Genomic DNA, 10,455 nt, shown 5'->3' with positions numbered 1-10,455 from the left:
ATGGCCTACAAGTATCTTGATGTATGTGCACCGTGCCAAGACATGACTGTGTCTCGCTTGAATGTTGCAACTTTGTGTATTGGCCTGTGGAGTCGCCGCAGCCTTTACCTGCAGCTCGCCTGCAGTTGCACCTTGTCTCTTTGCAAGAAATGTCTGCAGTTCAAAACTGCACAACTAACTCGGCCATGCTGTCGGCAGGTGCCTGGAGCGCTCGGGGCGGCAGGGGAGAAATATGGGGGGGTAATTCTGGGGGTCACCGTGCTCAAAACCCTGATAGCCTGGCTGGCGCCTGATCTGGCGCGCACCGTGCGCATGTGGCGCCAATTCCTGCCCATCTACCTGCGCTGCCGCTGGACCAAGTGGCGCTACCAGGAGGCCCGGGGCTATACTGCGCGGGTGAGTCACCCTTCAGTATTGAGGACTTCCTTACACACCTCTTATTGTTCTTCAGTAGCTGTAGCTGAGCCTTCTGTAGCTGAAACCAACTAAGCTTTTGAATTTGGGCCTTCAAAAGGCTCATTCAGCTGGACTTTTGACTCATATACTTGCACAAACATAGAAGGATGCTACAGGGACCAGTATGCTGCATGAGAAATCGCAGCGTTTGCCCTGTCATACTTCCAAGGGAAGGATGCCTGCAATTTCAGGGAGCATGAATGCCAGTTTAAGAACAGTTTCACTGCAGCTCGGAGCGTTGTTGCTTGAATTGCAATTCAAAGCTGCATGCATGGCTGCAGGAAGTGGAGAGGAAGTGGGCTGTTAGGCATGAGGCGGAGGGAACAGCGGTATACGAAATGCTGCTGGACCTCTCTGGCATGTATGTCAAGAGCGCGCAGATTCTGGCTTCCAAGGTGCGGGCATTCAGACCCTTTATTCTGGTCATTCTGCCATTTGGATCATTGTCGGATGCTGTCGATACGTACAGCATCATCAGCTCGTGATCTGTGAATATCTCGGCAACCAAGGTGTGGGCCTACAGACCATGCAGCATTTCACGTGGCAAATGGATATTCTCGACTTAGCTTATATTTGTCATGGGTTGCTGTGATCTCTTGGATGCTGTTCACACATATGCTCATCCTCCTTTCAAGCCACCTGATAGTTCATCTGGCAGGTGGGTATTTTCTCTCTTGCTCATATTGTCATGGACCGCGTGATTGCTTGGTTGCTGTGAGCACAGCTGATCGATGGTACTCTATTATAATCTTACATATCTTAGTAATATTACTGTTGTGCCAGGGCGACTTCATGCCGGCTCCCTGGGTGAGGAAGCTGTCTGCCATGTTCGATTCGATGCCCCCCAAGCCCTGGCACGCCGTTCAACGGGTGCGCATGCCTACTTCAGGGATTTGACCAGTTTTTTTTCTTGTCATTAAACGAGTGTTAAGATGCCTATAACATGTGCAGTAAGGGTGGATCAGCAGTGAAGCTACCGTCAGCAGCACTGAAATCTTCCATGCATACATGCAAGCAAACAAAGGAATTGGCATACAAATGACCTGTATGTCATCTGAAGCGCAAATATCATCACGTTCTCTGGCAATGACACTTGCGACAGGCTCATACTTGGGTCCAGTCAACCAGAGCTGCCTTGTGACAAAGGCCATGTGTTACTCAAGATCCTTTCGGGCAACAGACGCAATCCGCGAAGGTCAAACAATGCCGTTTGCAAGCAGAAATAGGCTGTCCCCGTGGGGAATGCAGACAATATGTTCGTGAATGGCTTTTGAAAACTGGAAAAGATGGAGGCATCTGTGTCATAACTTGTCACAAAGTAGTTCTGTGACTGTCAAACAGGCGCTGCTGAGGGATCTGCAGGAGAGCCCGGCCGGGCAGCTGAGGGCGCTCCACGGGCAGCCCGCACTGATGGAAGCTTTCCTAGAGACAGTGGAACCTGCACCCATGGCTTCTGCTTCCATCGCACAGGCGCGGAACCCCATGCAGCATACTTGGATGGTTCTCAGAATTTTGCTCACGAGAAGACTTGAGATGCTTTCCTGGACAGTGTCAAATCCCCGCCCATGGCTTCTTGCACGGGTGCTCAACCCAATGCAGCGCATGAAGGAATCTGAATGCTGTATCAATTTTGAGAATGTTTTGGGCTTTGCTCAATGAAACGCAGACCGCCCAGAAAATTGCCCCCTCTTTTGTCTGTGCATGAATGCACGCCTATTTGCTTGCGGTTTATCTCAAGATTGCGCTCAACCCACTCTTAAGTGCTGCGACCTCTGGGTAGCTGGGTTAACAACTGAAAAATTTGTAGCTGCCATCATGTGCATTGGTCAGGGAGTGCGCCTACAAAGTATGATATATATATATTTTTGAGGTTGCAAGAGTTGCTGTTGCAGGAGCATACCGCGGTGCTTACCGGACGGGGGGCCCCTTGCTGCTTTCCCCTTTGCAGCAGCATCCAAACCCCTTTCATTTCAGGCAATGAAGTATAATTTTTCTTAGCGGGAAATCCTTGTTGCCTGCAGGTGCACGGCGCGGTGCTGAGCAAGGGGTTGATATCAGAATTGAATTGGCGCTGGCGGCACGGTCCGAGCGTGGTGCTGAAAGTGCAGCACCCCGACATGAAGGGCCTGATGGACAGCGACGTGCGCAACCTCGGCCGGCTCGCCGATTTTGTGCGGGGAACCCTGCCGTTCGATATCTTCCCCGTGCGTATCTCCCTTTTCCCTCTCTAGACGGTTAGGGTTGTACAAATTGAGGAACTTGGTGGCGGGGGTGAAGTGGAGAAATGTGGCTGCTTGGCGGATTTTGGGCAGGGAACCCTGCCGTTATATATATTCCCCGTGTATCTCCCTTCTCCCTCTCTAGACGGCTTTAGGGTTTGACTGTTACACTGGAAATATATGTACAGTGACGTGCGCAACCTCGGCCGCCTCGCGGATTTAGCGCGGGGGACGCTGCCGTTCGACGTATCTCCCGTGCGTATACTCCCATGTTCCGTATCTAGACGGTGTTAGGGTTAGTCTGGACACTAAAGCCTTACAGACATCAATCACATGATGTGCGCACCTCGGCCGCCTTGCTCATTTTGAGCGGGGCACGCTGCCCTTTGATGTGTTCCCTGTGCCTCCTTGCCTTCTAAAATTTGTGTTCTCGAGTCCCTTCCTTGTCTATGCGGCGGTGGAATGTCCAGCTACTGCATGGAAAGGCCCTGGTAGTGGGGTAAGAATTTGCCAGAAACTACTGCCAAACGCTTCTCAACGGCCTGGTGTTACATTTCGCAGCATGCTGCTTATCGATGTATCTCCCGTGTGTATTTCCCTTGTTTCTCTAGATTGTCGTAGAGTATTCAGTGCACAGCTGGCGCCTTGTGGGGCTCAAACGCAGGTTATAAATCCCTCGTTCCCCCGCAGGTCCTGGGGGAGATGCGCGAAACGGTGCCCAAGGAATTTGATTTTCTGCGCGAGGCCCGGCTGATGCGAGTCATCGCTGCTCGGCTCAAGGCCGCGGGCATTGAAGGCGTCATCGTTCCAGAGCCCCTTATGGCTCTGTCTTCTCAGCAGCTGCTCGTGATGCAACGCATGCCCGGTGAGTGCACTACAAGATCATTGCATTTTTTGAGAGGTAAATAGGATGTAAAAAGAATCAATGAATTCACAATATGGGTACACACCAGTGGCAGAAGTGTGATCGATCCAGAGCCTCTGATGGTACTGTTTCTCAGCAGCTGCTCGTCATGCAACTCAAACCTGGTGCGTGCATTTAGAATCATCATTTCTTTTGATGGCAGGGCAGGGAATATAGATCAGATTTTGAAGCATACACTGGCATTGAGGGAGTGATCCTGCCAGAGCCGCTCATGGCTCTATCTTCTCAGAAGCTGCTCGTCATACAACGCATGCCAGGTGCGCAAGGGTTTAAAAGCCTGTCACTTGCGGCAAGTAGAAAGGATGAAAGAAAGGAACTAATGAAAGGCTGCCACAAGCAGATGTTTTGCTGGAGCCGCTCAAGGCCTACTGGTCAGCATGTGGTTGTGAGGCACTGAGAAAGGGCTCATGTCTGAGGTTCGGCAGCCTCTCAAAGAAAAGTAATTGCTCTACACAAAAGAATACAGGCTGATGACAACAACAACAACAACAACAACAACAACAACAACAACAACAACAACAACAACAACAACAACAACAACAACAACAACAACAACAACAACAACAACAACAACAACAACAACAACAACAACAACAACAACAACAACAACAAAAAATAAATTTGCTGAGCGTATCTGCGCATGCGCAGGCATTCCCTTTTCGCGCATCCTGGAGGCGGCCGTGCTGGCGCCAGCTGTGCGCCAGCGTGCGCAGCGTGCGGTGACTAACCTGCTGCATGCGTTCGGCTGCACCATGCTGCAGCAGGGGCTCTTCCAAGCCGACCCCCACGCCGGCAACCTGCTCCTGCAGGTAAGAGTCTATGAATAAACTGCCGTTTTTGCACTTCTTCCGTTCCTGCACTGTTCCTGCCAACAGGGCAGAGTTCAGGAATTGCACAATGCGTGTGAATCTGCAATGCAGAGGTGTTTTTTTCCCCATTCACTCCTGGACCCTAAAAATAATAAATGCAGGAGGATGGAACGCTGGTGCTGCTGGACTTTGGGCAGTGCAAGGCGCTCACGGCGCATCGGCAGCGAGCCCTCGCGCGGCTAATTATTGCCCTCGACAAGGGCTGGCCGTCAGGGGTCGTTGCAGCGTTGAAGGTGGGCTCCATTCCTTGCATAGAATGGACCACCAGCCTGAAATATGTGCACCGATTGTGACTAGCAAGAATATGCTGCTCAAATGATGCTGCCAGGCAGACTCGCAAGCAGGCATGCAAATGGCAAAGGAATGATCTGGCGTGTTCCCTGTGACATCTTTCCCTCTGTGTGCCCCTCATCTCCAGTGAGACTGCCCAGACACTGGCAAGTCCTCTGTGACCTGCAGACTTAGCTGTGCTCGTGCAATAGAAGAGCAAACAAGCATCCTCAAGACTTTTGCCAGCATTCATCTCGACAATCCCTGCATGCTGCGACACATTCTCCGCAAATCACACGCGCGGTTTCCAGACAGGAACCACTGTTCACCAGTGCTGGAATGGTGAGATCCTCTCGCGGGTGCCAGGCAGGAATACGCTTGCTCATCATTGCCTAAGAATCTTTGCATGCATGCAGGGCATGGGCATGGAGTTCAAGGGGCTGGACGGCAAAGCAGCCGACCCCCTGCTCGTGACAATCGTCGCCAACATAATCTTTGATGTCAGGCAAGTACTTTTCTTTTCCGTCTTTTGGAGCACACCAGCTCTAGGCAGCTCAAGTAGGTGCAGTAGAGTCTGGCATGCTTGCGCTATCCATCTGCTGAAAGGACATCCAAAAGCCTTGGGCACCTCGTTTGCAGTGCAAACTTTGCACATGTCTGTTTCTCTGCAGAATCTCGCAATAGACCTGCTCTTAGAAGGTCAATTAGCCTTGGAAGAGTCTCTCAGGGCAAGGAAGCCTGTGCAGCTGCCAAAGCGCCCTTGAGAAACGGCGTCCAACAGCTGTGGGCGCCTTGTATTCAAGTTGCAGAAAGAGGTATGCAGACATCACGGCAGAGGGACCGCCAGAAGACAGGAGAAAGCGCTGCCTCGCAAGTGCACGGCATGTAACACCAATGTGAAAGATGACATACAAGTTTGTTTGTTAAATCTGAATGTGAATTTTAAATTTGCGCAGGCCGATGCCGGAGGCGCTGGTGTGCCCACTGTCGGCGGAGGCGACCATAAAGAAGATTCCACTCGCGCATTTCCCCCAGGACCTATTCCAGGTTCACCCCTTTTCTTCCATAGGTCAACAACGCACTGCACGCCAACAGCTTCACTCTGCATGGCAGTGTTCTCTGGATTACAAAGTTGCTTGAAACCTTTGCACCAACTCAGATTTTGGGCCTGCACTGTTCGCTGGGAGCACGGGGACAAAGAGGCCGATACCTTGGTTCTTAGTTTAAGCAAGTGTGACTGGCAACCTTCTAGTGCAGCTTCTGTGCGTATCTTGCATACAGTCGACAACTTACTGTGCGCTTTCCAGTATGAAGTGCGCATAGGAAGCAGCGTTGGCTGGGCTGCGCATTCTTTAAGCTTCCCTTGCATCCATGCAGCAGAAAAGGGCTCTTTGCCAGTATATGGCCTACATTGGCTTGCAGGACCCCGCAGCGTTGGGCTCACACCTAGCGTTCAGGCTATCACAGCATTGTGGAATCATCCTCAGGGGTTCAGAAGCATGGTGGAATCTGAAGGGATCTGTCACACCGTTGTGTGTGGTATGCAGGTCGGCCGCTCCGTCATGATCTTGCGAGGCCTCACGCATGCTCTGGGCATGGATGTCCGGGTGCGATCCATCATTCTCAATGATTGATCAACCATTGATTACGAACATATTAGGTGGCGCTTCTATCGTGTTTATTGCATGCTGTTCCTGCCAAGAGGCAGGGTGCATTTGCGGACAAACTGCAGGTGCAGGCTTCTGCCAATCCCACCCATTGATGGACACGCCAGACCCAAGCAGCCGTTGGCACGGTGCTCAAAATTACACGCACCCCGCCAGAGGGACAGGTGGATCTTAGGGAAGGGAATTAGTGCAAGCGGGTGATGACAGCTGGCATGCGCAGGCGGCACAGATTTGGCGCAAGTATGCAGAGGCCGCACTGGCCGACCCCGAACTGGACAAGCGGGCCGAGCAGAACCTCCGCTACGATGACGGCTGAAGCGGTGATTGATGTCAGGATTTCTACTGATCACCCCTGACGGCGGCTGAAGGATAATTGATGATAGGGTTCTTTTAATCACCCCTGATGAAGGCTGAGGGGCCCGCTGCTGCCTGATTTGGCGCGCCTGGGGATCTTAGGAAAAATGGCGTTGTACACGAAACACATTCTACCATTCTTGCTCAGGGATACTGGCATAACAGCCTTGCTACAGCGAGCAACTCAAAAACAAAACGGAAGATCCCAGACGCAACAACTCGTTAGGTTTGCAGCACGTGGCACGCTCAGCTGATATACTCTTTGCAAGGGCACAAGGAATTCCACATGCAGTAATGATGCAGTAATGACACGTGTGCACACAAAAGAATGCGCAGCGATACACCAGACAGAACTACATACAACAATAGGCTCTTCAGACACCAGTGTGTGAGCATTGGAAATTTGCACCTCGCTTACAAATTCTTGCAGCACAAGTTCCTGCCATTCGGTAAAGGGATGCTGTTGCCCTCTCAGCACAACGAGTCGTAACACACTTATGCAGAAGACTTGAGCGTCTTCCATCACCTTGACATCTTGTATGCTGACAACTATCCCGCTAACCCAACTATCGATGCTGCACCCATGCTGCAGCAAGTGCCACCGTTGAAACACATTACCTGCTCCTCAAGACAAAGTCACCAACTGCAGGCAGGCAAGGCAGGCTCCACATGAGCACTGCCAGCCCCAAGAGGAGGAGTCTACCACGAACCTATCATGCTCTTCCCACGGCCCCAGTCCTGTGACACCTCGATCTTGCTCAAAGTCTTCCTAATGCCGGACATGACGCCCACCACCTCAAATTTGTCAAAATCGGCCACGCAGTGACATCAACTCACAGCATCATGACGTCATTTGACATGACATCCGACTTGCATCCGATCAGAGGGATACCAAAATGACCAAGTTTGTCAATGCTGCCACCTGGCGCAACAGCTCAGCATTTTGACGCGTCAGCTCCCGGATCTGTGCCTCTGCCACCCCGAGCAATCCGCGTAGCTGCTCGTCAGCTTCCCCAAGCCGCGCTTCAGCTGCCGCCGCGCAGGCGCTCTGCGCCTGCAGCCGCCATTGAGCCAGATCAGACCCTTGCAATCTATTGCTCGTCATGATAGTGTTACGTTATGCCTTTCAAGGAAGGCTTGGCTGTATTGACTGCTACCGCATGCCGCTTTGCTTTGTAGCCATTCAAGCCTTCACCACGCCCACGATTGAAACAAATGACGTGGTGAGCACTTCAGAGAGCCAGGGAAATGCGGTGCCTGAAAATGCTGGATCAGAACCCATCCGCGCTGGAATCTGAGTGGGAAGTCATGATTCCCTACACATCAAGAGACTTTGTACCTGAAGAAGTTGGATGTAGCGCCATAACTGTGGGCACTTTATGAATATTTCCATATCCTTCAAACCCCGGAAAACAAATGATAGCTGCAGCTGCGTGCCTTGCTGTTGGCTCTGGCGCAAGTGCGCTCCCAATGCGCGGCCGTGAGGCGGGCCTGTAATGGACACAGCTGCCGCTCCGCCTTGGGCCTCACGTCTTTGACCACAGCTAGCCTTCCGCGCGCCGCCTCGGCTCTCCGGCTCAAATGCGGTGCCGTCAAGTGTATGTCAATCTGCGAACGCACATGGCGCCATCTCAAGTGGCCTTTGCATAGAGTTCTGTATGGTGAGGGCACGGCATGCGATATAAAGAGTTCACAGTAAATCCAAGTGCAGGTGAAATTGACAGGACCGCACCCTTGGCTCATATAATTTCTCTTCCCCAGCTGTCCAGCAGCGGCCGCGCTTCAGCAAGCCGTCAGCATGCGCCGCAGTTACTTCATCTGCCTCGGCCATCTGGAAAGCACAGCTGGGTGCGCCGACCTGGGCGGCTGCGCAGGCATTTGCAGAAGAGCCGCCAGAGTCGGCGGCAACCTTGCAGCTGTCTGCAGTGCGAACCGGCTCCAACATTGCTGCGTGCCCGGGCGGCTGAATAGGCTCCATGATCGTGGCCTGCAGAGCATTCTGACCTGGCTGCGTGTCCGTCACCTGCCAGGGATCCTGATCTGGAGCGTGCTGCTGCTGCTGCGGGAGCCAAGAGGGGAAGCTGGTGAAAGCTGGACTGTTGGCGAGCGCGATGCTACCGGCTGCCGAGGCGCCACCGCATGTCAACAGTGCTGCTGCAGAATCTGCGATTGGGGGCATGCCTGTTTCCTCCTGCGGCAGCAACCCGCCGTTTCATCAGCACAAATGATGTCATTCCAGACTGGATATCCGAGGTGCAAATTTGCAGGTCCCCTCCCAGCCATGACCCTCTATTCTTTGTCCTTCTCTAAAGTAATTGCATCAGAGATGCGTGAACAGCTCTGCAGAATGGTACATCCCTGCACCCCCTAAGAGTGACAAGGTGCCTTCTTGTCTGATCCATGTTGTACAGAAGATGTGGCTTTGGGTATGGTAATCATTGCGGGGCACCAGCGGGTAGTACTTGTTTGAAATTCTGTGAGTACACGTCTCAGATCTACAGTGACTAATGCTGCCGGACCATTACCGCAAATAAGTGTACTGTATATCATCAATGTTGTCAACCTAGAAAGTAATAGAATAGGCAGTCGATGCACACCTGTCCCCCAAATTCATCCCACAGGCAGCTCATGGCCGAGCCGCTGTCTTCATGGATCTTGTGCTCGCAAAAGCCGTCGGCAAGTGCTGGTGCATGTTCAACCAGGATTGCCGCCGAACGACCTCCCCCAGCAGAGCACAATTGAACAGGCAAATTCTCTTCAAAAGCTGCACTGGCCGCCACCTCTGCGCATGCTGCCACCATGCTCGCTGTCTCCTGCATGCCGCACCAGCGCCAACTTTAGCAGTGTTCTGCGGAGCACAGATGTTACATTGATGCACTCTACTGCTTTTGTGATAGCAGAATTCTCAACTTCATTGCTCTGTACTTCTATGTGACTAGCACTTATTACTAGGTTGTACATTTCCCCGCAGAGTTCTCTATAGATGCATAGATGCACGATCTTGATACGAGAAGCGTGTTTGCACTGGCTGCCAGATGTCGATGCTGCTGCAGACGTTTTCGTCCTGCTAGGGAAGGGATCTGGCCGAACAGTCAGCACAGCATACTCCTAGGTGCTGCAGCATGATGCTTTGTGATCTCATCGGGAACTCTACTTTGGCATTTGTTGGCAGTTTTGACAAGGTGGCAGGGCACCTCTGGAAAGAGGCCGTAGCTGCTGTGCTGAGCAGCTTCATTCCCGCATGTTGCATTCCGGGTGTCGATGGAGATCAGCTCACAGCCCTGTAAAATAGCAGCCGTTCCTGTTTGCCGCTAAAACAGACGTGTACGTCCAAAGTTCCAGCTGCTGTCTGCATTTAGGCAAGCAAATTTTCGGAATATTCGGCTGTGGCCCCGCTCATCGTCGTCTTCACTCATATGCACATGGCAAATTCCCTGGACACATCTTGCTATCTGTAGATGCCCGGTTCCACCTCCTGAATGGCTTTGTCGGCGCGCCGTCTCCTTCTCTTCCTCTGAGCAGCACGCCTCTCTTGTAGGCACATCCGATGATGATTCCGTAGATCGGATGGCATGAAGATGCAATCGATTGCGTGTTCAGAGAGCACGGTTTTGTCGTTTGCTGTCATCCTCGTCCGGCAAGATTTGCACTCTGCTGCAGGATTCGTGCCTTGGGTCACTCGCTCAAATCCTTCC

The 10,455-nt window shown here is 52.2% G+C and overlaps 2 protein-coding genes across 2 annotated transcripts; one reads left to right on the top strand and one right to left on the bottom strand.

The window, feature by feature from the left end:
* Nucleotides 1-7,082, top strand: COCSUDRAFT_68329 (hypothetical protein; the record flags this gene model as incomplete). The annotated part of the gene is made up of 13 exons (XM_005642895.1): nucleotides 1-21; nucleotides 199-396; nucleotides 738-851; nucleotides 1,240-1,326; nucleotides 1,798-1,956; nucleotides 2,478-2,660; nucleotides 3,366-3,540; nucleotides 4,249-4,409; nucleotides 4,571-4,702; nucleotides 5,156-5,301; nucleotides 5,696-5,786; nucleotides 6,287-6,346; nucleotides 6,627-7,082. The coding sequence occupies 13 exons, from the start codon at nucleotides 1-3 to the stop codon at nucleotides 6,720-6,722; spliced, it is 1,623 nt and encodes a 540-aa protein (XP_005642952.1). The 3' UTR covers nucleotides 6,723-7,082.
* Nucleotides 7,083-7,640: 558 nt separating this feature from the next.
* COCSUDRAFT_60371 (hypothetical protein) lies at nucleotides 7,641-10,304 on the bottom strand (the record flags this gene model as incomplete). Its single annotated transcript, XM_005642894.1, has 6 exons — nucleotides 7,641-7,814; nucleotides 8,165-8,368; nucleotides 8,493-8,951; nucleotides 9,358-9,573; nucleotides 9,955-10,041; nucleotides 10,233-10,304. The coding sequence occupies 6 exons, from the start codon at nucleotides 10,302-10,304 to the stop codon at nucleotides 7,641-7,643; spliced, it is 1,212 nt and encodes a 403-aa protein (XP_005642951.1).
* Between the last annotated feature and the right edge of the window lie 151 nt (nucleotides 10,305-10,455).

This window comes from Coccomyxa subellipsoidea (assembly GCF_000258705.1).
Source record: "Coccomyxa subellipsoidea C-169, whole genome shotgun sequence".
NCBI lineage: Eukaryota > Viridiplantae > Chlorophyta > Trebouxiophyceae > Coccomyxaceae > Coccomyxa > Coccomyxa subellipsoidea.
Note: the sequence above shows the minus strand (reverse complement) of the source record. Positions and strands in the feature narration are given on the sequence as shown.